Source organism: Eriocheir sinensis, chromosome 40, assembly GCF_024679095.1.
Source record: "Eriocheir sinensis breed Jianghai 21 chromosome 40, ASM2467909v1, whole genome shotgun sequence".
Lineage (NCBI taxonomy): Eukaryota > Metazoa > Arthropoda > Malacostraca > Decapoda > Varunidae > Eriocheir > Eriocheir sinensis.
In genome coordinates, this window is record NC_066548.1 from 2,739,295 (window position 1) to 2,766,344 (window position 27,050).

General features: G+C 42.8%; 4 protein-coding genes across 9 annotated transcripts in view; 2 read left to right on the forward strand and 2 right to left on the reverse strand.

Moving 5' to 3' along the window:
• Nucleotides 1-9,727, reverse strand: part of LOC127009205 (rho-associated protein kinase 1-like) — a 42,882-nt gene extending 33,155 nt beyond the window's left edge. For 2 of the 4 annotated variants that reach the window (XM_050882048.1, XM_050882052.1), the window contains exons 1-9: nt 9,559-9,727; nt 6,700-6,800; nt 6,451-6,532; nt 5,860-5,984; nt 5,540-5,711; nt 4,861-4,978; nt 4,099-4,183; nt 3,659-3,942; nt 2,511-2,602 (exon numbers count right to left, since the gene is read on the reverse strand). In XM_050882048.1, the coding sequence (XP_050738005.1) occupies nt 2,511-2,602; nt 3,659-3,942; nt 4,099-4,183; nt 4,861-4,978; nt 5,540-5,711; nt 5,860-5,984; nt 6,451-6,532; nt 6,700-6,798 (1,057 nt within the window). In that variant the 5' untranslated portion in view covers nt 6,799-6,800; nt 9,559-9,727. Of the gene's footprint in view, nt 1-2,510; nt 2,603-3,658; nt 3,943-4,098; nt 4,184-4,860; nt 4,979-5,539; nt 5,712-5,859; nt 5,985-6,450; nt 6,533-6,699; nt 6,801-8,732; nt 8,894-9,534 lie in introns of those variants that run through there. The other 2 variants (XM_050882049.1, XM_050882050.1) reach the window with 2 other exon arrangements.
• A 2,052-nt stretch (nt 9,728-11,779) lies between these two features.
• On the forward strand, nt 11,780-20,905 carry LOC127009207 (zinc finger protein 836-like). Of its 3 annotated transcripts, none has more exons than XM_050882057.1 (3): nt 11,780-11,897; nt 13,991-14,100; nt 17,421-20,905. In XM_050882057.1, exons 2-3 carry the CDS (start codon nt 14,043-14,045, stop codon nt 20,216-20,218), a joined length of 2,856 nt encoding a protein of 951 aa, XP_050738014.1. In that variant the 5' UTR covers nt 11,780-11,897; nt 13,991-14,042; the 3' UTR covers nt 20,219-20,905. The 3 variants fall into 3 exon arrangements, with proteins under 3 accessions (XP_050738014.1, XP_050738013.1, XP_050738015.1); XM_050882056.1 differs by lacking the exon at nt 11,780-11,897 and adding an exon at nt 11,979-12,191; XM_050882058.1 differs by lacking the exon at nt 11,780-11,897 and adding an exon at nt 11,989-12,050.
• Nucleotides 12,902-13,867, reverse strand: LOC127009418 (uncharacterized). The gene has a single exon (XM_050882511.1). It carries the CDS (start codon nt 13,865-13,867, stop codon nt 12,902-12,904), a length of 966 nt encoding a protein of 321 aa, XP_050738468.1.
• A 1,154-nt stretch (nt 20,906-22,059) lies between the features above and the next one.
• Nucleotides 22,060-27,050, forward strand: part of LOC127009209 (protein singed-like) — a 118,171-nt gene continuing 113,180 nt past the window's right edge. The window contains exon 1 of the mRNA XM_050882064.1: nt 22,060-22,225. The gene's annotated coding sequence lies outside the window, so the exon portion shown is untranslated. The remainder of the gene's footprint in view (nt 22,226-27,050) is intronic.

Here is a 27,050-nt window from a genome sequence, read left to right on the forward strand (position 1 = left end):
GTAGTTAAAAAATATTAAAATTCCATGATATTTTCAAGCATATTATTTGATCATCTTTTGCAATATGCTTACTTACCATGCTGCAAACACTATTTATAAAAAAAATATAATAATAATAATAATAATAATAATATAATAATAATAATAATAATAATAATAATAATAATAATAAAAATAAGTGGGTACATGAAGCCCAAAAACACTTTTTAAGGCATTGGAATCATGTGCAAGACTGGGGACATTCATATACTAGGCAGCTACTTTAAGGGAGGCGATGCAGGTTTTTTTGTTTATAGGATTATCTCAACGAATATATCACAGCGCATATGTCTCATTATGCTACTCATCCCTAAGGAATATTATTGCTCTATGATTGAATGTTTTTTTATATTAATTTTTTACTCTGAAAATTACTCGAAAAAAGCATTTTTAGGCATTATTAAAGTGAATGCGTAGGAGACACCATCATTCACAAATCTTTTTCCTTTCTATATTGTGTACATTAAGTATTAATCTACATTTGGATGCATCATGAAGTTGCTATATATGCTTGCATTATAGATACGATTTTTTTTTTTCGACAAACTTTTTTCCCGTTTTTTTGTTATTAAACCTTGTCTGTGACCAACTCTTGAGACATATATTCATATCCATGCATCCAAATGTAGATTATATTATGCACTATTAGAAAATGGAAGCAGATTGGCAATCAGAGTTATGAAATTCCTTCCACATCGATTTGAAGTCCGAAAAAACTAGTTTTGAGATACAGGACTTTTTATTCAAACATCTTATATTTCCTCCTCCCGCCATTTACTGATAACATATCCTTATAAATTCAGTTTTATTTACTAAATTAACTTAATACAACACAAAAAATAGGCATAATCATATATACAATTGTTAATTTCAGTCATCAAGGTGGTGCCAAAATTCAATGAGCTCCGGGCTCATATTCATCACCAGTGGTGATCCTTTTCTTTCTTTTCCTACAGACTTTACTACTTTCACTTTTCCTCTTCCTGTTGTTTGACAGCCTCATGAGCCTCCTTCATGCTATTATTATAGAAAATATCTATTTTCTTCATTATGTACTTCACGTGATCCTCATAACTACGTGAGCTCAGGGATGGTCTCTTGAAGCTCCTATTTAGAGAGACAAATCCGGCAAACCCTTGGTTATTGAGGAGGGTGAGAAGTAGCCTACAAGGTAGAGGTTATTCTCATAAAATTTTTCATTTTCTTGTACATCAGGAGCAGTGCGTGGTGTAAAAGTTTGTGGGTTTTCGCACGAACAGGACATCTCTACTTTACAATCAATTCCCAGATTATCCACCTCCACGGTGAAGTCAGTGACACACACCTTGCATTGTGCCTTATAAAATAGTTTCTGTAAGCCATATTCAGGCAAAATGACATTTTGATTACCCCCAGTAGGAGGTGGTGCAGGTGGCAATGAAACCAAGCGAACAAAATGCCAGTCAGGAATGGAGCTTACAGAAAGTAGCTCATCAGATGGTGGTGGATAAGTGGATGGTGGTACAGGTAGTGGTGATTGTGTAGGTGGTGATATAGAGGTAAATGGAGGAGGAGGAGGTGGTGGAGAAGTGGATGGTGGTAAAGGTAGTGGTGGTTGTGTAGGTGGAGATGTAGATGTAGAAGGGGAGGCAGTGATGGAGACTGCTCTCCTCGCCTTCCAGTGCTGTTTCAGCCTTTTATTTGATGGAGGCATCTATTGGTAAGAAAATAAGATATGTAACACAACAATGATGCATCAAATAAGGGAAATAACACATTTTATATGCAGTAATATTCATCAGCACCTACCCCGGCAAAGGCCAGCGTACGACTGAAGCTTCAAGATCGCTGCGTGCTTGGCGTCGCTGCATGAGTAGCCAAAGAGTGTCTTATCCCAATGTTTTTTACTGCATCATTCTATCTTTATTAGTAATGCAAGTGATGAAAATAATGTGTTATGTTATAATGACCACGAAGAGGAGCGCAGGCATTTAAATGGTAGAGCATTTAACGGAATTAAAGGGCTTTACACTTCTCGCCGGGGTTTAAATAGTCCCCCTAGACATCGCCCACACCTTACGTTGTCCGAAAACACAATATCACAGAAAATTATATTCTTCACCAAAATTGCTTGAAACGCCTCCCTTAACAACCTTGTCCTCAGCCTCATGTTAATATCAGCACAATTTTGTGTCCTCTGCCTGACTCTAATATTGTTTATTGTACATACCATATTTTTGTGTGCTAGTTCATGCACCAAGGCAAGCAAAACATTTACCAAAGGAGGGTGCAAACCTACATGTGCCTTAACTGGAGACTTCACTGTGGCTGACCCCTATAGAGGAATTTCTAGACTAAAAGGAGCCCAACACGAGACCTACATGTCATCAATCAGTAGAAGCAAATTTGTGAAGTGTACTCAATTAAATATAATTCAAAACAGGCTTTTCTGCTCAAACTGAATATCATGAAATTAAAACAATAATACTTACATTCTCTAATAGTATCAAAAGTCCATTGATCATTGATGAAAAAACGATGTCGTTTAATTTCATCCACTCCTTTCCCGCCCAGACGTGTTAGCCTGCAAAAAAATATATATATACACATCAGACATAATGCACTTCTCAACCAAGTCACTGGCTAAATATACTCTTCATCATTTTTAACCCCTTCGTTACCGACTCTCCCCCTCATATATATAGAAAAATAATAAACGAGTTATAATAGCCATACGAAATGAATGTACTTGGCATATATTCATGCCTTCTTATAATGCCATAGAGCAGTGTTTCTTAAACTTTTTTGTGCAGCGGACCCCTTTTATTAAAATTACTCATGTAGCGGACCCTTTATTATTATAATTTTCCTCTTGAGTTTGAAAGTGTTTGCAGGTCATAATATACTGAAATTACAACTGAATTATTTATTACTGGCTTATCTTCAAAATAAATGTTTATATTTTGCTTAACATAATTTCCACAACATTGATAATTTTGCATACAATTTTTCATGAACTTAACATCGAAACACTGCCATAGAGGGTGGTATGACATCATTGCTTGGATGCCATGAGCTACAAGATGAGTGCTCACCAATACATACCGAACCGACTTTCAGAAAGGCCTCGCACACCCAATTATAATGTACGCATGCACAACATCGGTTCCACAGCAGACATTGCCATGTTGTATGCAAGTACATTTCAGAAATCCAGTAACAAAGGGGTTCATACAAGTCATCTCATCTACCCTTTCTTCATTATGATATTTATTTTTATTTAGTTTGGTGGGTTTTCTTTTTCTCAGCAAATAAGGCAGCTCAAGGGCAAAACCAAAGCAATAAAATCCTGCTTGGAAAGGTTGCCAGTGAGTGTAGTAATAAGTGCAAAGAAAATATTCCTATTCACCCATTTGAGAAAATGTGTATGAAAGCATACAAAAGGAGGTCACTATACCCACTTGATATTCTAAAGGATAGGCATTACAAGAGATAAATCATATTCAAGAGTCACCACATTTAATGGTATTAAAACATAGTAGACAAACAATGGTGAGTAATTTTTCCACTGCATGCTTGTTAATAAATCATTCACTGAGATACTAAGTTTAGCTATTAGGAAAAATTAATAAAAACTTACCGGTCAGTTAAAAAGCCACATATGAGACTCTTGGCTTCACTAGATATATCAATATCCTCTGGGAACTTGAGAGAATTCTTGTGGTCCATGATTTTTCCGTAAGTCCCAACTAGAGAGTCAGCATAGAATGGTGTGTCTCCCACAAGCATCTCATAGAGGAAGACCCCAACAGACCACCAGTCACATTCCCGACCATATACACCTTCACCACCCTGAGATTTGAGGACTTCTGGAGAAATGTAGTCTGGAGTCCCAACAGCTGTATCAGACCTCACTAGTCCATCCTGTAAGCAAGACCTCACATTAATAATAATGTCCATTGTTTATACCATTGACACCATATGGAGTAAAATCTTGTTTCCCTTTTAAAATAAAACAATCTCCACATACAATATTTTGCTGTAACATGTACAATGTGAAAACATCATAATACTACTTACATTGTTCATCTTCATGCAAGTACCAAAGTCAGCCAACTTAAGGTGTCCACTACTGTCTAGCAGCATGTTGTCTGGCTTCACATCTCTGAAAAAGAAAATAAGTTCATCACTACAGCCCTCATTTTCCAATACTGAGTGAGGTAGTTTCTTTTTTTAATGTTAGATTATACAACAAAGATGAATAACAAAATGTATAAAATAAAAGTATCCACTAACAATTCCATCTTTAAACTTCAGCATCTCTGGTGTCATGCCATATATCCACAGCCCTCTCTGACACCCTGTCCACCCTGACCATAAGCTTCTCCTCACACAGATGTCAAAAATCCTTTGCAAAGAGTCACTTCATCTATAATTCTTCAAAATGCTCTCTCCATCTCTCCTTCACTGCATAACTTCACTTCTCATGTACATTATCACTCCCTTCTCTCCTTCTAATACGTATCTCTACTCTGCTACTTTACTCCTTTCCTTTTCTTCATTTTTAATAAGATCTGCAAAAATAGTCCCTATATACTAATCATTATAAACCTCCTGGGTAGTACAAAACAAGATTTCTCCGCATATCTCTTTTAACTTATCATAATAAATCTTGTCATACTTTACTTAACTTTGCCCTTAACTTCCTTCTTCTTCTCTGAAATACTGATCAATATCATTCTTGTTTAACTAACTTCCTTTAATTTCCTAGATCAGCTTTAATGTCATAATTTACTTTTACAAAGCAGTCTTTGACCTCTGAAAAGTAAGAACAAAACAAACCTGTGAACAAAACCCATGGAGTGGATCGCATCCAGTGCCAAAACAACTTCAGCGCAGAAGAATTTTGCCCATTTCTCTGGGACGTCATAGTTGGACATAAGATTCACTAGATCACCACCTGCACGAGAAACATTTACATGAATGAAAATGACTATATACAAATTTGAAGGTATATTTTTAATAAAACTATAAAATAAATAGCTTTAATCCACAAGAGTATCAAACTGAAAATTGTCTGAGTCATCAGAACGTAAGCAAAGGCTTTACTACTTGAACAATGGGGCTGCATTCCATGGAAACCTGGTATTCGTGAATTATAATATATGACAAAGATATTTGACATTGGTTCAATAAAGATGCACTCCCAGACATGATCAACCACATAAATGTATAGAGAACTACCTTCCAACCCCAGGAGAGATACTTCTGTACTGTACTTGTGTAACTTTTACACATAAAAAACAAAATACATTATATACCAAAAAGTACAAGAGAAGTAATACTCAGGCTCCACCTCCTCCAGCTGGATATCTGCCAAGACACTGACTTAATTCCCTACAGGCTGCTTTAATTGCATTTAATCACATTAAAGGACAGACCACCATGTATTAATTGAATGTTCTCTGCTCTGTATGAGTAAATCTTAAGTAAAATAAAAACAACTTTAAAAAGGACTCACCTGGCATGTAGTCCATTACCATGTACAAAAACTTGGAGTCTTGGAAGGCGAAGTGCAGCTGTACTATCCATTCTGAATTGGCATGAGCCATTATGTCACGTTCTTCCCAGAAAAAAGCAGAATCTGATCGTTTTATCATCTCAAACTTACTCAGAAGCTTCATTGCATATACCTGAAGATGCAGAGAACAAATTGTAAGACCATATTTATGCTAACAATGAAATGTGTACAACATTACAGTACAGACAAGCAAATGGAGTATAGTCATTAATTCATAACTTTTATCCAGAGAAAAACAAAGCAATTGATAAAAAACTAACCTTTTGTGTGGATTTGTGTCTTACAAGCTGCACTTCCCCAAAGGCTCCTCTTCCTATAACTTTGAGATTACTAAAATCATCAGCCCGCATACGCAATAGCTCCACATCTTGAATGGAGTCCCGGTCTGACAAGAAGAGAACACAACAGTAAGTTATTAAAATCCTTCAAGTGGAATTACAATCAAATTTCTTTCACCATTAAATACTTAACCTTACAAAAGCAAACTATGTTAGAAATAGAATGTTGAACAACAGACTAATTTCTATTATAATCACAAGTATTAGAAATGTAATTAAGCACCACTGTAAGGATGCAACACTAAGTATTCAGTTATCAAAAGTTTCAATATTCTACACAATTTGATATTCTATATTGATATTGGTATTTTGCTCTCATGAAACTATGGCAAACATAGCATAAAAATGACATTCACGCTATAACAAAAAAAGGCATATGAATTAATTTCTTTATAACACTGATGCCATGTTGAGTCCTTTTGATATCAAAGTATGATATATGATAATACAAAAAATTACCCATCAATATATTACTTGCAAAATGTATTGAAAAAAATAGTAAAATCAACATACATCTGTTGAGAAAAGCCTCCACATTTTTGTTTCTTTTGATGGCCTGATGGTCGCAATCTCCGACCATCGCCTGAACTGCATCCTAAAAATGAAGAACATAGTCAATCAATTATATACATTATTACTACTGTGAGATATATGTAATGTACTATCAGAATCTGATATAAATCACTATCAATAAGTATTAAAAACAATGTTTTACTGTATGACAAAAATGGCACCAAACACACACAAAAACATTTCCCTTACCAACAATGAGTCCACATTGATGACTCCTCGGGGGTTCCTCAAATGAACTTCAAGTTCCCGGACTCGTTGTAGCCGGTCACTATCCGTGATTGCCTCCATCCCTGTCATTGATATGGAAGCATTATGGCACTGTCTATGTGTATTATGTTAATATATATATAATGATATTGTTAAATGACTAAATCTTTCATAAAGCTGACACTAAATAGACCATATTGGCTATACAGGCAGCGCCACACGTGGCCACTCAGTGAACTGTCAAAGCAGTGCTTTCCATAGAACTCAAGTTATGTACTAGAGTGCGTCTGAGGCTGCCTCCAAGATACAAGGCCTTGGTGCCGCCACCGCTTCAAGCCAACGACTGCACACACTTTACTCCTACCCGAATTCCTGAGCCTACTATTTGACATGGAGAAAACTGAAATCGGGTAGGAGTGAAGTGTGTGCAATCATCGGCTTGGGGCGACGGCGGCATCATGGCCGTGTATCCCTGAGACAGCCTCAGACGCACTCTATTCTATAACTTGAACTCTATTGAAAATTCAGCTTGGAGTTGAGTGGCCACGTGTGGCGCTGCCTCTATAGCCAATACGGTCTATTTACAAAATTTGCTGAGACACATAAGCAAAAGGAAAAAGCTACTGGCTATTTTTAGCATCAAGCTGGGTAGGTTAGGTTAGGCTATACATATGGTTACTAAAACCTCTTATATAAAAATTTACTATGTAAACCAGTTTTCCTACGTAATCAAAGTAAGAGGGAGATTCAGTAAGTTTTGTGAAGTACCATATTTCCTGCCACATAAGGCACATTTTCCCATCAAATGTCCTAAAATTGTTCTGCATCCTATACCTAGATAGCACTGAAGAACCAAGTGGCCGGACCAATGGCCAGACTTGCTCCACAGCAGGGGATACTACAATATTCAGACTATCAGTAGAAAATAGCTTGGCCACATTGCTTAAGGAACTTAAAGATATTAAGTGGGACATCATAAGTCTCAGTGAGACTAAAAGGACAGGTGAGGAATTTGTAGCATTGCTTGATTGTAGTTTATGCAGGCAGTGGCTGAGTAGTCAGTGTGTGAGCACGGCATCCAGGAGGCCCTAGGTTCGTGTTCCACCTGCTCCTACAAAACAAGCTGAGAATGACCCAGTCATCGTTGAGTGGCCTAAGACTATCCACATGCTGTCCTGAAGACCACCTAGCAACCCAGACTCTAGATTCTCTCTAAAAGAGGATCAGAGATGAGCTACGGGGGACAGCATCAGCCAAACAAGATGGCACTACTATAAACACTTGCCTGCGCCATAGCGGGCTGGGGGCAATAATAAGGCCCAACCAAGAAAGCCTACTGGTGCCACAGGCAGAGGGGAAAAAAAAATGGTGCAGTGAATTTGGCAGCATACTTTTATAGAATAGCTCTCCAAACTGTCCAAGGTTCTCGCCCTCATCAGTGGGCCATGCTGAAGAAGATTGGTTATTGCAGGCTAAGGCGATCACATTGTCCCAGCAGGGGACGACTTATCCTTTGTTTACAAACACTGCCCCCCTGCCAACATAACACCCCATGCAATTACTCAGTGAGGCATTTGGATAATGCTACCATCTTGGCAAAACTTGGTAGCTCAATTTCAGAATGTTGCACAACGTTGTGTGGCTAAAGGGTCAACTAAACGCAGGGCTGGGAGGAGCCAAGCACATAAGGACAGTACCTAGTAGCATGTGGTGGACTATGTTTACAAGAATTGCTGCAGGACGAATCGGGATGGGTAAAATTTGGGCACAACACTGGGCCTGCAGATTCGTAGCTAGCCATGCTGACCACTACACCATGAAAGCACCTAAACAAACTGACATCACCCCACCTAAACCTAACAGATAGTAACCTATCACCATAAAGTTGTGATGGATGGCTTGGTAAACAGCCATTCCCTTAATCATGACTGAGTAACCTAGATATTAATCCTTCCCTGATGTAAAATGCAACACTTGTGGGGAAAGTAAAACCATCAGTCATGGATCTCACTCACTGGATGGTCTGCATTACTCAGCACTTGCTTTGGGACCAGTGGGCAGCAGGGTGTCAACAGCCCACACCTCAATACCAACACTAACAAGCTGCCCCAACACTACATTCACTATGGCTTTCAAGGGTAATTCCCCACAGAACGGTGATCCCTGCTGACGCCATACGCTCGAAGGGAGAGATAGGCGAGTAGGGCACTGGTCCTCCTTATCAGTGGTCGGGAAACTTGGAATAAAACGTTAATCCGGGTGCAGTGGCAATATCTGGGGCCTCTGGAATTTCAACCCTATACCCTCACAAAACGGTTATCACTCGTGCCACCAAGGGCCTACCAAGCCATCAGATGCGTGAATAAAGTATTTGCCCACGTTAATAACAGCCGAGGAAGTCCTAAAATAAAGTTAATCGTAATGTAATGGGATAAAACGTTAATCCGGGTGCAGTGGCAATATCCGAGGCCTCTGGAATTTAAACCCTATACCCTCATAAAACGTCGATCACTAGTGCCACCAATGACCTACCAAGCTGACAGATACCTCATTAAAGCATTCCCCCACCCTGAAATAGAGTTAATCGTACTATAATGCCCCCCCCCCTCCCCTCCCTCCTGCCCCGCCACACACCTGTCAAATATTCCTCCCCAGTTAGTGATAAGGGAAAATGGCGCTGTTAATACACCCACCTCCCCATTATCCATTTCCCAAGGCACACACGCATCCAGAGATCACGGGAATTAAATCTAGCAAGCAATCGTGAAAATAAAGCCCCAGTTAAGCTATCAGTGAGGAGATAGCCACCTCCCTCACCTGGCGGCCTTGTCACTCTCTCACCTGCCGCCTTTTCTGTCACATCATCCAAGGCTCAGGTGGTGCACGCGGCTCGGGATCAACAGGAAAGCTCTGATATGGCTGAATGGAGTAAATAACAACAAGCCATCCTTCGTAAGAGTCCCACATAAATATGGCCGAAGAGTAACTTGGCCCACAATGCACCAGGGACAGCAGGCACCCCCCGCGGGACCCTGCCTGACTCCCTCCCTGCCCGCCATCTTTGAACCTTCTGTGTGTCCTTAATTTTGCTTTCTGGGGTTTGGTTTGGTTTCAGTGGTTCTTCTTCTTGTTGGGTTGGTTTCTTTCTTGCTTTGCTTCAGTAGTTTTATGTTAGTCACCCTTCTTTCTTGGTTTATTTCTTCCTTGCTCTATTTCTGAACCCTCTGTGCCCTTAATTTTGCTTTCCTGGGTTTTGTTTCTTGCTTTTCTTGCTTGTTTGGTTTTGTTTCAGTGGTCTCTTCTTTCTGGGGTTGGTTTCTTGTTTGCTTTGTTTCAGTAGCTTTATGTTAGTCACCCTTCTTTCTTGCTTTGCTTCAGTGGTACGTCCTTCTTAATTCCTGCTTTGTTTCTTCCTTGCTTTATTTCAGTGGTCTTTTTTTTTGCTTTGTTTCAGTGGCCTTTCTTCTTTCTTGCTTAATTTCTTCCTTGCTTCATTACTGCCTTGCTTTATTTCAGTGGCCCTTCGATTCTTCCTTGCTTTAATTATTTCAGTTGCCCTTCTTCCTTGCTTTATTTCTCTCTTGCTTTATTTCAGTGGCCCTTCTTCCTTGCTTAATTTCTCTCTTGCTTTATTTCAGTGACCCTCGATCTTTTCTTGCTTTATTTCAGAGGCCTAAGTGGCCCAATTCTTTCTTACTGTCTTTCTTGTTTGCTTTATTTCATTGACTTTAGTTCAGTGGCTATTCTTTCTCACTCGCTTTTTTTCTTTCTTTCTATTCTTTCTGCCTTAATTGGGAGGCGGTGGCCCAGTGCATGGTCAGCGTGTGGGCGTGGTGAGCCTGTGGACCTAATTAACTTGATCGAGTCCCACCGAAACATGCTGACAACTTTCAATTATCGTCGAGTGGCGGAAGACTATACCTATAGGCCTACATGCTACAGATCTTCAGTCAACCGTAACTTTGGCGACTTCGTTCAAGTGTGCACCGGGGGACAACATAGACCAAGCAAGATGTCATACTTCACGGGAGACACTATAAATAAAATTCGCCTGCACTCCACAGCCTCGATCCTCTTAATTCGACCTTCATAAACTTTTCACACAACAATAATACGTCCTTCTCGACCTCCACAACCCCAATTACCGACCTCCAGTCCCTCACAACCTTTTCCTCGACTTCCAGTCCCTCTTCCTCGACCCTCAGAGCCCTTCCCTCGACCTCCACAACCTCCTCTTCAACCTCCACAGCCCCTTACCGACCTCCAGTCCCTCACAACCTTCTTCTCGACTTCCAATCCCTCTTCCTCGACCCTCAGAGCCTTTCCTTCGACCTCCACAACCTCCTCCTCTTTGAGCTTTACGTCCTCCTCCTGTACCTCCATATATATAGGTAACCTCCTTCTCGACCTCAAGAATGTACCTAATTCTCGACCTCCATACCCTCGATCATATTAGACCCCTTCCTCCTCGACATCCTCCTCCTCCTCCGACCTCTCTCCACAACTTCCCTTCTCTCCTCCTTCACCACTAACTCTTCCTTAACCCCTCTCCTAGACCTCGACCTTCATAACCTCCTCGACCTCCACAACTTCCTCGACCTTCACAACCTCCTTCTCGCCCTCACAATTAACCTCCTCCTCGACCCATATTACCCTCTCCTCGACCTTCACAACCTCCTCGACCTCCACAACTCCCTCGACCTTATATAACAACCTCCTCGATCTTGACTCCTATACAACCTCCTCCAGAGTCCTCCTCAACTACAACCTCACGTGTCCTTAACTAATTTCGCTATTATAATTAATATGTCACGAAAATCTTTCCTCCCCGTATTAATTTATAGTTAATACTTTTTCGTATAATTGATTCACCTTTAAGTTACCAGCTTGAGCATGTTCGTGGCTATACTTCAATGGTTAATGATTCAGGCATCCCCCAGCATCGACGGTAGTGGTGAGGCGTCTTTTAGTTATAAATTAAAGAACTATATCTGCCTTGATGTACTAATTATCCTTATTTTTCCTATTATTTGTATATTACGCCAAAAGGACGCCGTCATGTGCCAGCTGGACGCGGCAGCGGTGCCAGATAATCGCGCTCACCACTCTGTATTTACCGTTTTTTGACGCGACTGCTGCAAAGAGACATCAGTAACTAACCATATCAACGACAATTATAAGTGAGTCTAGTTACTGGGATGGAGCAGACCGATTTTGGGTGGGAAATCGGGAAATATTAGGGTCTGAGTATGAGGATTTGACAACGTGGATGCGGTGGCCATGTTGGCGCTGCGGCTCGACCCACGCGGCTTACCTGTTTCCAAGTTTTCAAGGTTTTAGTCCATTTGCCTTCACGTATCTGCCTTGATATGTATTTCTGTAACACTAGGAACATTAGCTTATTTGTAGAGTTAGCCATCTGCGTCCGTGGAGTTAACAGGAAGAGGAAAGAGGAGGGTAAAACTGTGTGAAAGGTTAGTAGAAAATATGAAAATTGGTCTCAAGGTCACGGTTGTTGGGGGGGTGGGGGGCAGGAAAGGCTGCCGTGGCGGGGCTGGCAGGAATGGGGTGCCGTGGCGGGGCTGGCAGGAAGGGGGTGAAGTGGCAGGGGTGGCAGGAAGGGGGTGCCGTTTCGGGGCTGGCAGGAAGGGGTGCCGTGGCGGGGGTGGCAGGAAGGGGGTGCCGTGGCGGGGGTGGCAGGAAGGGGGTGCCGTTTCGGGGCTGGCAGGAAGGGGTGCCGTGGCAGGGGGTGGCAGGAAGGGGTGCCGTGGTGGGGCTGGCAGGAAGGGGTGCCGTGGCGGGGCTGGCAGGAAGGGGGTGCCGTGGCAGGGGTGGCAGGCAGGGGGTGCCGTGACAGGGTGTCAGGAAGGGGGTGCCGTTTCGGGGCTGGCAGGAAGGGGTGCCGGAGTAGGGGTGGCAGGAAGGGGGTGTCGTGGTGGGGGTGGCTGGAAGGGAGTGCTGTGACGGGGTGGCAGGGCAGGGGTTGCGTGGCAGGGGTAGCAGGCACGGGGTGCCGTGGCGGGGGTGGCAGGAAGGGGGTGCCATGGCGGGGGTGGCAGGAAGGGGGTGCCGTGGCGGAGGTGGCAGGAAGGGGGTGCCGTGGCAGGAAGGGGGTGCCGTGGCGGGGGTGTCAGGAAAGGGATCCCATGGCGGGGTGGCCGGAAGGGGTGCCGGAGCAGGGGTGTCAGGAAGGGGGTGCCATGGCGGGGGTGGCAAGAAGGGGGTGCCGTGGCGGGGGTTGCAGGAAAGGGGTGCCGTGGCAGGGGTGGCAAAAAGGGTGCAGTGGCAGGGGTGGCAGGAAGGGGTGCTGTGGTGGGGTGGCAGGAAGGGGTGCTGTGGCGGGGGTGGCAGGTGTTGCAGGAAGGGGTGCCGTGAAGGGGTGGCAGGAAGGGGGTGCCGTGGTGGGGGTGGCAGGAAGGGGGTGCCGTGGCGGGGGTGGCAGGAAGGGGTGCCATGGTGGAGGTGGCAGGAAGGGGGTGCCATAGCGGGGGTGGCAGGAAGGGGTGCTGTGGTGGGGGTGGCAGGAAGGGGGTTCCGTGGCGGAGGTGGCAGGAAGGGGTTCCGTGGCATGGGGTGGCAGGAAGGGGGTGCCGTGGCAGAGGTGGCAGGAAGGGGGTGCCGTGGCGGGGGTGGCAGGAAGGGGGTGCCGTGGTGGGTGTGGCAGGAAGGGGGTGCCATGGCGGAGGTGGCAGGAAGGGGGTACCGTGGCGGAGGTGGCAGGAAGGGTGCCGTGGTGGAGGTGGCAGGAAGGGGTGCCGTGTGGAGGTGGCAGGACGGGGGTGCCGTGGCGGAGGTGGCAGGAAGGGGGTGCCGTGGCAGAGGTGGCAGGAAGGGGGTGCCGTGGCGGGGGTGTCAGGAAGGGGGTGCCGTGGCGGAGGTGGCAGGAAGGGGGTGCCATGGCGGGGGTGGCAGGAAGGGGGTGCCGTGGCGGGGGTGTCAGGAAGGGGGTGCCGTGGCGGAGGTGGCAGGTAGGGGGTGCTGTGGCGGGGGTAGCAGGAAGGATGTGCCGTGGCTGGGATGGCAGGAATGGGGTGTCGTGGCGGGGGTGGCAGGAAGGGGGTGTCGTGGCGGGGGTGGCAGGAATTGCGTGCCGTGGCGGGGGTGGCAGGAAGGGGGTGTCGTGGCGGGGGTGGCAGGAAGGGGGTGCCATGGCGGGGGTGGCAGGAGGGGTGCTGTGACGGGGGTGTCAGAAAGGGGGTGAAAAGTTTGAAAAGTCGTAAATATATGTTAATTTTATTTATAACTAGGTTCTAATTAAGGTATCATTTTTCAGATAAAGTTGCAACCTAGTACCCAGCCATCATATTTTCTTGGAACTTACCTGGATGCAGCTTTCTGGAAAAAAGCAGAACACCCTGACAACACTCTTGTTTTACTACACTGGTATGGAATGAATACTGTTTAACACTAAATACTACATATGCAAATGCTTAAGATATAAAGGAGAAGTTCAAGTAACATCAGTATATTCTAAGGCTTGTATTTGTGCTCATTTCCATTTCTTTTGCCTTTAATGGTCCAAGATGTAGATAGACTACTAATGGCAAAGCAATGGGGTAACAGCAGCACAATCCACAACTGCCCTTACTTATGTAAATGGCGCCATGTTGATACAGGGCGACAGGTTTGTTTATGTTTTGGATAAGGGCAACCGACCTTGGTCGTGTGTGATGCACACCCTGAAAAATTGGAGTTGCTGATTGCGCCTACTGCCAGAGCAGTTGAAGGAAAAAGATCCAGTGTGACACCAGCTTGAGACCCCATTCCCATTGGTTTCTGCTCCGAGCACTTTCGTCTAGCAGCGAATAAAGGGAACCCACGCTTGTGTCTTTGACTTATATAAACAGTATGCTTGCACACCAAGTCACCGCTCATAAGCCAAGGCATCTTTAGTGATTTTTTTTGCTCGTAAATCAAAATGCTTATACACTAATTAAGGCACTCGTAAACCAAGGTATTACTGTAGTCAAAATTGCTGAGAAAGTAAAATTATTGTAAACTGGCACCATGACAAGTGAGGATATCAAAAGATACTTCGGAGGCCAAGGTGCACCCATGCATTCCTAGGTCATTACTAAGATTGGTGGTAGCAGCAGTCAAACCAGTATAAATAATGAGAAAAATAACAATTCATCATGTTCACAATGTGCTGGCTTTCAGTCAATAGGTTACCCACATTATCAGTTAAGGGTCCAGTCCCACTTCTGATCTTTTGTTGTTTATGAGATTAAATTTACATAGAATTACATAGATATTCAGACCACACAGACCCTTTGGCCCATACTAGGTGATCTGTTCTTAACCCGTCCGCTGCGATTGGTATGGATTTAGCTTTCACTGGTAGCCTGGTAACATAATTATACTCCCAGGTCTTTTTCTGCCAGTGTGGTGTATAGTGGAGTGTTTCCCATGTGGTATTGGTATGGTGGATATTCCCTCCCAAGGTGCAGGACTTTACATTTTTCTTCATTGAATTGTAGCGGCCACTTTTTGTTCCATTCCTGTAGTTTGGTGATGTCTTCTTGTAGGAAATCTGCAGCCAAGGGGTTAAACCTAAGTGAAATCAAATTGAACTTTATGCCACTAAGACTGCATTTTGACTTTAGAGAATATTAGGTTGAAGGAAATGGTGGTTGAGCTTTTTTTAAATGAATTAGTTGTACGTACTGCACTGGATCACTGAAGGTGGGAGTTTATTCCATTCTCGAACTACATTTGTGAAGAAAAAATTGGTGCAGTCTGAATTCATTTGTTTACACTCAAGTGTTGTGCCGTTATTTCTCAGTCGGAAAGTGGCATCAGTCAAAAACAATTTTGATTTGTCCATATTCGCAAAACCATGGAGTATTTTGAGATATTTGATCAGCTTTCCTCGGAGGTGACGTTTCTCATGAGAGAACAGCTTAAGGGATGAGAGCCTTTCATCATAAGGTTTGTCAGGGCTGTATGTCAGCCATGACAAATGGGTTTATTTTGTAACCAAAAATACACGTTAACAATGATTTTTGAGTGCAAAAAAAAATTGTTGGTGGTGCAAGGGTATGAGAGGAGCAAGCTAATTCACACCCCATGTTGATTTGCTACCCTCATAATCATCTCAAATTTACCCATTTCTCAGCCACTCATAGCTTCAAGTTTGCCGAAGCAGACTGGTCAACTACACAGATTTTCATATCTCTGTAAAACTTCTAACTTATCTATGTACAACCTTCTGCCTATATTGGATATAGGTATACTATAGTCGGGTCACCCAAGTCTGAAGTGAGCATTATCTTGTGCAGGCAACCTGGTGTCACAACTTGTCCGATTTCGTGGATACTGTATGCTAGCCTGTGCATAGGAAACAGTTGTCACTGTCAATAATATGCAGGCAGCAATAACAAATAGCGTTAATTATAGTAGATTTTGAGTTAAAAAATATTAGTAATGTTGCAAACAGCTGTTTTATTAATATAAAGCTTGCTAATTTTTCTCGGTGGTGGACAGCTTCAAGGCTGATTAATAATCATAATCAGCGATCTAGTAAATTAACAAAACACCTATTTGCGACATTACTAATATTTTTAACTCATAATCGACTATAATTGACGGTATTTGTTATTACTGCCTGCATATTGTTGACACTGACGATTGTTACCTCGTGTAGGCTAGCATGCAGTATCCATGAAATCAGACACGCTGTGTGACAGCAGGATGCCAGCACATGATAATGCTCACTTCAGACTTGGGTGAACTGACTATAGCTGTTTTCATTTTTGCACTTCCCCACCACCACTTCCATGATGAAGTGGTTAGCACACCTAGCTATGAATCTGGGTCTGGGTTTGAATTCTGGTCTGGGCAGTTGGTGCACACCCAACCCAGCTGTTCATGCTCCCTATTGGGCTGATCGCTAAATGGATACTTTGGGAAACCTAGGGAACATAAACTGTGGTGACCCGGATGTTGCACTTGTTCTGTATCCCGGGGTAATTAGTCTTAACCCTCCACAGGCTCAAGGGTCAGTGAGACAGAGATGAGCACCATAGTCACGCGCAGCTATAGCGTATGGTCCCAACTTTAGCTTTTACTTTCTCAAATTCTGATAATTTATTTCCTCACAACCTCACCCATTTTGAGATCAGATAGCCATGGCCACATTATGTATCCCAGTTGAGATTTGAAACTGATTATTAAACTCATAATAACTGACTTAACCAGTGCTACCATAATAATGAGAAAATCAGTTTCTATAAAAGCTTTCCTTTCACTTTATACATGCATGGCACTTGCTACAAACATTCATGATTAACTTATTCATATGCCTTCTTGAGATGCATGAATATAAGGGACAACTTTTTTCCACACATTCAATAATTTATCTAAATGTAAAAATTGTTCATGTAACCCCTGCCACCTCTGAAGCCCTTGTTCATCACTAACTGTCACCTAGTATATCTTGTACTCTGGCTCTGATTCTTCCATACTCCTTCTGCCACGCTCAACAAACTAATAAAATGATAGTTGCTCACTGTTCATCCTAAGGAAAGGTCTTAATAACCATGTAATATTACACAGACTGTGCAAGCATTTCTAAAGTATCTCTACGCCCTTCTGATAATTTTTAGATTCACACCAACCATTGCCATTTTGATGTCATAATGATAGTAATAGTGATAAGAATAACAACTGATATATATATTTTTTTTCTTGACTTATGTCAGAGCTGGACTGGATGGCAGAATTAATCAGGAAGAATATACACCAATGTAAGGCCTGTGGGTGCTCTTTCTCTCGCAATACCAACCTGCAGCAACACATGACTACCCATACCCCAGAGGAAAACATGTTATATGGTGACATTTTCTCCCACAATACGTTCACCATTCAGAATGAAATGCAGAGGCCAAAGCAGAAGATTGCCTGTCCGGTATGCCCAAGGATATATGTGTTCAGGGGGAACTATATAAGACATCTAATAACTGCTCATGGTATTATTGAAAAAAATGGCACTCCATACAGTGGCATCCATCCAAAAGTGGGTAATAGGCAGGGAGATCAAGATGTTTCTGAGAGGGAAACAGTGAAGGCTCCAGATTCCTCAAGAAACCATGTGTTCAAGAGTGGAAAGAATGCACATTTTGGGCCACTGAACCTAGAGCAGGAAAAGAAAGTGAAGAAAAGAGGGAGACCACCAAAGGGGAGATGCCGTAAAAATGAGTCTGTCAAAGAGGTTGGTGAAGGGGTAACAGTGGAGGCTGTGGAGTCTTCAAAAAGCCTTGTGGTCAGGAGTGAAAAGGAGGTTCATTTTGGACCAGTAAATCCAGAGCAAGCAAAGAAAGTGAAGAAAAGAGGGAGACCACCAAAGGGGAGATTCTGTAAAAATGAGTCTGTCAAAGAGATTGATGAAGGGGTAACAGTTAAGGCTTCAGAGACTTCAAAAAGCCATGTGGTCAGGAGTGAAAAGGAGTTACTTCTTGGACCACTGAATCCAGAGCAAGTAAAGAAAGTGAAGAAAAGGGGGAGGCCACCAAAACGGATGTGCTTTGAAAATGAGTCTGTCAAAGAGGTTGATGAAGAGGGAATAGTGAAGGCTCCAGAGACTTCAAAAAGAAATGTGGTTAAGAGTGAAAAGAAGGTACATTTTGGACCACTGAAACCGGAGCAAGCAAAGAATGAGAAGAGGAGACCACTGAAGCAGAGATACCTTGACAAGGAGTCTGTGAAAAAGAAATATGAGTGCCCAGAGTGCAAGAAAAGGATGACACAATCCTCAACCTTGTTGGCTCACATGAGGATTCACACGGGGGAAAGACCTTATCGATGCTTAGTCTGCTGCAAGACTTTCACGTTCTATCAGTGTCTATGGAATCATTCTTGGCGCCACAAAGATATGAAGTCCTTTCCCTGCGACAGGTGTCCTAGGACATATCGCTACTATCAGTGCCTCTGGACCCATTACAAGACCCACACACATGAGAAGCTTTTCACGTGTGCAGTTTGCAAGCTTAGGTTTGCAACATCAGTGCAGCTAAATCGTCACAGGAAGAAGCATCCTGAGAAGAGGGAAGGTGATCACAAAAATAATAGGAGCAAATGCCTCAAGACTGCTAAGGTAAATGAAAGGCCATTCAAGTGTAAGGTATGTGCCAAGAAGTACAGACTAAAGATATCTCTAGTATCTCATGAAGAAAAATGCTACTCAAAGACACAACTTTCCTTAAATAAGAACAGTAATTGTAATGGGCCATCTGATATACTAGTAAAAAGTGGAACAAAAGGCGTAGACCAGAACCAGAAGAGGGGTCGTGGAAGGCCCAGAAAATTTACCAAGCCAACAGTGGAAAGAAAGGTTTTTGTTGACCCCCAAACATTGGAGTATTGCTATAGAAAACAGCAGGATACTTGTTTTGCTTGTAAAAAGGTAAATAAAAACTGTGTGTGTCATGATAGATGCAGAGGTAAAAACAAAGAAAATAGGAAAATGGGTAAATCCAGGAAGTGTAATGGCTATAAGAAAACCACAGAGGCATTACTGCGTATTTCAAAGAGACGGAATGAAAAGAAAATTGCTGAGCCATTGTTGCGTAAATCGAAGAGACTGAAAAGGGAGAAGTCAGTGGTGTCCGGGTGTGAGACATATGACCAGCCATCCACTGGTGCCACTGAACAAAATCATCTCCTGAATTGTCGTCCAGAGACCAAACCATATAGTTGTTCACATTGCAGCAAGAGCTTTAAGAGTCAGACCTGGCTGTCGAGGCACCGAAACTTAGCACACAGTGATACACAAAAGGAAACTTCTCACACAAAGAGATTCAAGAACTCCAGATTTAGAAAGAAACAGAGAAATAAAAGTGTAGAATACAAGTGTTCATGCTGTGGCACTGTCTTTATCTCAAATGATGATTACAAGAAACATACTGCATTTGTAAGTTGTTTATGTGGCCAACAGTTCCATTGTGGTTATATTTTCTGCTTCCACACTTCAACATGTGGTAAACATGATGTTTCTGTTACGGAAGAGAGGGGAGACCAGAACTCTGAAGATACAAATGCTAGCTCCAGTAAGGAAGGAAACTTTCCTTGTCAACAGGATACTTGGCAGCCAGAAACCAACAGTAAATCTTCCCAGATGTATCCCAACTGTATTCCACTAGTAACTGATAGTAATGACAGTGCCCTCCTTCCCAGTTCTGACCATTATCAGTCTGAAGAATGGGTCTGGCAGCTACTCAACACAGCAGAGAGAGAGTTAGTTGCAAATGGAATCATTATCGAGACAGAACCGAATGTTGCAACAGAAGCTGCAGAGAATCCTCAGTTTGACCAAGAAAATTTTGTGGAATCAGAGTTGCAAAATGTACCTCAGCCAGATCAGGAAGCAGATATCTGTATTCAAAGCAGCAGAAAGCTTCCTGGAAATAGACAGAAGTTTCAATGTATAATTTGTAGTCAGGGATTTTTTTATGAATCTGAGCTAGCCAGCCATAGCTTGAGTCATATGAAAGATAGTTTTTGAAAAGGTATATGTGAAACATGTTCAGTTATATTAGGAATTACAAAGAACTCATATGTTTGTGAAAACTTGTTTTTTCTTAAAGTGTAAGTATTTTTACAATAGTGTTTTTATGTAACTTGTGAAGCTGTTTTGTTTGAATAAGGATTATCAATAGCTGGCATAAGCTAGATATAGTATATCTTGTTATGTAATGTTTTATTCAGCAGAGGTGTTAATTGTATGGATGAACATTGGTTTAATTAAAGGAGGAATCTTGGTCAGAATATGAGCAATGAATGAATTTTTCAATGTATTGGGTTAAATGTGAAAAACCATAGGAACATCATAATTCCCAGAGCCCTTCCTCTTTAGCATTACCACCGATAACCTGTTTTCAAGTGTACAGTTAAGTTCATGTGTTTGGGATGTTCATGTTCACCCCCATTCAAATTTACACTTTTCTTTATACTTTTATGGAACTTTGACTTATTATGACAGCAGATCTTGTTTCCCTACAGAATTTCTCAAGTATGAATAATGTAATGCATGCGAAAATTAAAGGAATCAGGAATAACTTTTTTGGTATGACAAAGATGTGCAGTTGATATGGAAATAATACACAATGAAATTGGTTTTGTCAGGTTCAAACATCTTCAGTTACATTATAGTGTGTATCTTAAATTCAAATATACAATGAAATTATTCCTGTCCCACATTTTTATTTGTAAAGGAAATATGTAGTTTCCCATTTTTTTTCGGGTTTTAACTTTACAACATACTCTGGTATGCTTACAGACATATATAGGAAATTGATGAGGAATACATTTTATTAAGCCTATAGATAATGCGTAGTTAAGGTTAATATATTATATATATATATATATATATATATATATATATATATATATATATATATATATATATATATATATATATATATATATATGTGTGTGTGTGTGTGTGTGTGTGTGTGTGTGTGTGTGTGTGTGAGGTTCCAGAGGATAATTTAACATTCCCTGAATGAGGCACTCATGCACCACTGCCTCCCAACTGTAAGGTTGAGTGGCGTGACCTAACCACTATGGGACAATTCTGAAAGTCGGATTTAAAGTTCGAAACACCAATTGAACCACTCGACCAACAACAATTAATAATCATAGTAATCTTCAAAAGTGCCGAAAAACTGCCGGAAGCAGCTTCGGAATAGGCTTTAGATCAGCGAATCTTATCTCGATGACGAACGAAATGAAGACTGGCTCCCTTAGGATCCTCGGGAACCATTATAAATATCAGGTTGTGGCGTGAATAATTTCAAATATGCAAAACATTTAGAGCAACTTTGTGGAGCACAATCCCTCGCCCCTCCTAAAAAAAAAAAAAAAAAAAAAAAGGTGGAAACCTGACAATTATTAGCAGCTATCTTGTCGCTTGCTTTTCGCTCCCGTCAGTGATAAGTGACGGCCAATGGTTTACAAACGTGGGAAAGACAAAAGAATTATATATTTGATAATGTAGCTTAAATGTGGATACTGCTAATGAAGAAATCTGATCCGTCAAGCACGAATTCAAATAGTTCAGTGTGTGTATGATTATGTTGAAAGATAATCGGAGGTATTATAATGTCACGTTGTGTCCGAGGACTAAGCGCTTTGCTGATGTGTTGAGGCAGCAGCTGTGAACTGAGTGTAGCTACGTACCATGGTGTCTGCCCAGGGCACGCTAGCTACAATTATGCTGCTGCAGGGGAGACGGGCTACTCATCACACTTTGCTTGGACGGTAGACTTGTGGGGTGTGGTATAGGTGTCACACAGTGTTTGGTGGGGTGCAGGGGTTGTCCTGTGGCTGGCGTGGCTGTGTGGCGCAGGCTGGCATCAGGGGTTGGCGGGTGGTGGTGGTGGTGGTCGCTCGATACAAGACAGTTCACCCCGGCAGGCCCTGTGAGTGGTACCGTTGTGCTCGCGTCCCGGCTCCGAAATCCTCAGGTCATCTCTGCTACAGGGAATTACAGCTCTTCTCAAAACTAAAGGTGAGTCGTATTTACGAATGTTCATCGTAAGTGATGTGATTCAACTTTGCTTAGTCCTCCCGGGAAGGATACGTAGGTAAAACGTGGGAAGTTTGACAGGCGTGAGTAGCAAGCCGGTCTTTGTTACACGGGAGGAATAAGAAAGATGTGACTGGTATTTCTTTTGTGTTATGGGTCCTGTATCCATGTGCCCCTTGCCCATGTCCTCGCCGACTTGCCAGGGCCCGTGTATGCTACTGCCACACCAGCAGGAGGATGTGTGGAGGATATTTATTGAGGGGAGGTGTGGCGTGCTGGTGCAGCGGGAAGCACTAGGCGGCAACTCGCACGGGGTGGGGGGTTGGATGGCACTGTACAATTTGCTGTATTTGCGGTATCTTTTCACATATGCCGATTTCCGCTCGTGAGGATTGTCGAATGCATAGTTTCCAATATGTGTTAGCGACTACATTATGCATAGTTTCTTGTGATTAATAGTTTCTTTGTGTTTTTCGATTCCAGTGGGTTTTGTTTTGTTCTGAGGGTAACGCAGGATGGAAATATTGAATGATGGATGTGGGATATAATTCATAACGCCTCACTGAGGGTCTTAAAATAATTTCGGATAACAGCATTTGTAGAAGATCAATTTATTTGACATGTGACAACTATCGTGCCTCTCATTGAGGGAAAACGTCTTAGAAAGGTACTGTTCAGTCATTAATAAATTCATTTTGACTTAGATTCTCCTGCACCCGGGAAATAATTCCGTGTAATATCTGTTTTTATGAATAGGAGAACCCTGGCTTATTCCTCTTCCCTCCGCCCAGCCAGTCTTTTACCCAGTCCATTGTTTCCCACCTTCTGTCATTAAAATGTCGTTCGTTATTATTATTATTACTCCGCCTTATCTCACTTTTCGAAAACAAAACGTGTGTGTGTGTGTATGTTCACACACTGTAGCCACACAAGACATCCCGTCATCCTGCGACACACGCCACGCCGCCCCAGCCTCCCTCTGCCGCCCCCCGCCTCCCGCCCTCGCCTGGGGCCTGGCGGGGCTGTGGACGGGGTGGGGTGGAGGTGGTAACAGACGCATCGTGGTCGAGGCTTGGGACGTGTTCGTGACCTTGAAACTTGTCTGGGATTTACTCCATTTTTACGGAGTCTGGGATCCCTTCCTTGCGGCACGCTTGGGACGGCAAAGGGCCATTTCTCTCCCCTTATGCCAGATTTGTTCATTATCTGGAAATAGACAACGTGAAAGTTTGGCTATTGATTCTTCAGTATTTGTATGACTAGCTTTGGGAAAATCCATGGCTAGTTCTCTCCTTGTACGAATTCCTTTGCTCCGGATTAGGTTAATGCAAAAGATTGATGACGTGCACAAAACCCATGTGGAAGGTTGATTATTTTTCCCGTCATTTCGGAGGCCATAACTCAAAACATCGTACTTTTCAGCGCGAAAATAATGTGAATGTAGGTATACTAATGTGCTTAATTCAGCTGATTAGCCAGTCCCTAATTGCCTATATCAATGGAGACAGGCAGCAAGATTAGTTATTCACATTCACCCGTATTAATTTGCATCTTATCCCCCTGAATGGCTTTCGCGTTTCGGTCGCTACTAATTTATTCCAAAGGGCTGTGGCTGTGACGGTGACAATACCCATTCATTAGTGTAAACTGTAAAGTATGGCCTGTATTCTTGCTCCCCCATATATATATTGTTTGTCTGCGTACGGGGAGAGAGAGAGAGAGAGAGAGAGAGAGAGAGAGAGAGAGAGAGAGAGAGAGAGAGAGAGAGAGAGAATACACTTATTTACAATTCAAGAGTATTGATTCCAGCACCGAGTGACATGGGGGTGCTAGTAGGCAGAGAATTCCCCTTGACTCCCTTCCTGCTCACCTTATATCCTCCTTTCCCCTCCTTTCCTCCATCCAACTCCCAATCCCTCTGATCCTTCCTTTCCCCTACCCCACCCATTTTCCACTTCCATACTCTCACGTGGATTCTTTCGCCGTAGTAACACAACACAACCGTCGCTCCTGTCTGTCATTTTGCCATGCCTTAGTTTATCGCATATGTATGTTTTGCATCATGTATGTTCAGCAAGGTGAAGTAGGTGCTAGAATTTCACGTTCCTGTACGTTAGCTCGGGTGATAAACAGTGGGTGGGAGAGCCATTGTTAGTTAAGTGCTTTGGTTCCCCGTTTGTAAGAGGAACAACATAAAGTCAGTGTGAATTAATTTAATATGTGGAAGATTGCTAAACTATTATTCGGATGTTGATGCTGGTGATGTTGAGTTCTCGTCTGTTTCTTATATTTTCGACTGCTCTGCCTGTGTTGTCTTCCGTGCCTGGGTGATGTGATGGGTGGTGCTGGCATTTTGGAGCAATTTTTAACGTTTTCCTACCCTTGTTATCCTGCATATTCTGGCTTCGTATGCATTGTTTGGTGATTGCAGCATTAGGGGAAAGAGTAATTGTGTGTGTGTGTGTGTGTGTGTGTGTGTGTGCTCCCCGGCCTTCCTCAGCATTCAGTCCGCTTGAACAAGGTCGTGTCGCCCTTGACCCTGGAGTCTTGGGGGGGAGAAGAAGGCCTTTGGTAAATCAATAAAGTGCCTTGTTGGGTAGCTTTAATATTACGCTACCTCTTCTCCTTTGCTCTCTCTCTCTCTCTCTCTCTCTCTCTCTCTCTCTCTCTCTCTCTCTCTCTCTCTCTCTCTCTCTCTCTCTCTTTCCCGTAACTTCATTGCCAAGTTTGGCCACCATGAATCCGTGACCAGATTGGACACCCTCAGAGAGACTTTTCAGCCTGGCAAAGTAACCGGAAGAAAAATGTTTTTAATCACAAAGTAGAAGCCGACTGGTCGGCAGGATCACAAGCCGCGCGCGTGTCTGTTGCCCCAACCTTGCCCCTCTTTACTTGACACACACACACACACACACACACACACACACACACACACACACACACACACACTATTACAGCTGACGATCATGAGTTCAGAATGGGATCAGAGCTTGGGTAATTATTACGTTTCACACCGAGTTTTTTTTTTTTTTTTTTTACAGCAAAGGAGACAGCTCAAGGGCACAAAAAGTAAACATTAATAAAAAAAAGCCCGCTACTCGCTGCTCCTAAAAAGAATCCAAAGAGGTGGCCGAAAGATAGGTCAGTTTCGGGAGGAGAGGTGTCCTGATACCCTCCTCTTGAAAGAGTTCAAGTCGTAGGCAAGAGGAAATACAGATGAAGGAAGATTGTTCCAGAGTTTACCAGCGTGAGGGATGAAAGAGTGAAGATGCTGGTTAACTCTTGCATAAGGGGTTTGGACAGTATAGGGATGAGCATGAGTAGAAAGTCGAGTGCAGCGGGGCCGCGGGAGGGGGGGAGGCATGCAGTTAGCAAGTTCAGAAGAGCAGTCAGCGTGGAAATATCGATAGAAGATAGAAAGAGAGGCAACATTGCGGCGGAATTTAAGAGGTAGAAGACTATCAGTATGAGGAGGAGAGCTTATGAGACGAAGAGCCTTTGCCTCCACTCTGTCCAGAAGAGCTGTGTGAGTGGAGCCCCCCCACACATGAGATGCATACTCCATACGAGTATAGGGAAAGTCAGAAAATAACCTGCCTGAATATCTTGTATGTTGAAAAGTAGATGTAAAAATTTCAAATAGCGGGAAGCTCGTCTTTTCGGCTCATCAGAGTATATTATAGGTATCATAAACGTTAAAGAAATATTCATTATGATAAATGTAAAAACGAAATTTATTAATTGATAAGTAGCTATTTATATGCGTATTATTCAGGCAATGGAAATTAAGAAATATAGCTATTATAGTTAATATGGAGAAATATGGCATCCCATAATCCCCGCATTTGATTATAATCCTCTAAAACAAATATTTGGAACCGTTATGTATCCCTAAAACGTTCCTAAAAACTTTATCAATTTGTTTTTCTTTATGATAGAGGAAATGACTACGTTGGGGAAACATGGTAATTTTAGGAAGCCATTCGACCCCTTTTATCCCTCCCTTGGGCGCGACGCTCCCCTCCAAGGCGCGGCAACCCTATACCTTAGATTATGATCAGCGTCAGGGTTTGGTCTTTACGCTGGCGGGGGACTGCTGAGGTGTGGGAGGAGGGTCTCGGGTTACGGAACTTTCCCTTAGCGTATTGGCGTGTTGCTCGTTAGGTTACGTGTCTATGTGTAGGGTTATCAGGGAATTGCGTCTTTAAACGTTACATATAGAACTCCCGCAAATTTATGGGTCCCAGAATGTGACGCCAGTGAGAGGGGAAGGCTGTGGCTACGTAGTTTTCTGTATTGGTGTGTTTCGTTTGGTTACGTGTCTTTATGTATCAGCGAATTGGGTTTTAGAACGTTATAGAACTCGCAAATTTTCGGGTTCCAGAATGTGACGCCAGTGAGGGAGGGGAGGCTGTGGTTGTGTAGTTTTTGTTTTCTGTATTGGTGTGTTTCGTTTGGTTACGTGTCTTTATGTATCAGCGAATTGGGTTTTAGAACGTTATAGAACTCGCAAATTTTCGGGTTCCAGAATGTGACGCCAGTGAGGGAGGGGAGGCTGTGGTTGCGTAGTTTTGTTTTCTGTATTGGTGTTTTTCGTTTTGTTACGTGTGAATGTGTATCAGGGAATTGCGTCTTTGAACGTTATAGAGCTCTCGCAAATTTACGGGTCTCAGAATATGACGCCAGTGGGGGAAGACTGTGGTTACGGAATGTTTTTCTTATTGGTGTCACTTATTAGGTTATTTAGTTTTGTGTATCAATGACTTTTTTTGGTGTTGGTCTTATTATGGAAGGTATGAGGGAGGGA

Excerpts from the sequence above, each read along its gene's own strand:
- LOC127009418 (XM_050882511.1), bottom strand. The coding sequence starts at position 13,867 with ATGGCACCCCCTTCCTGCCACCCCCGCCACGACACCCCCTTCCTGCCA.
- LOC127009207 (XM_050882057.1), top strand. The coding sequence starts at position 14,043 with ATGCAGCTTTCTGGAAAAAAGCAGAACACCCTGACAACACTCTTGTTT. Across the intron at positions 14,101-17,420 it reads ACTCTTGTTTTACTACACTG|AGCTGGACTGGATGGCAGAA; the intron begins GTATGGAATGAA and ends GACTTATGTCAG.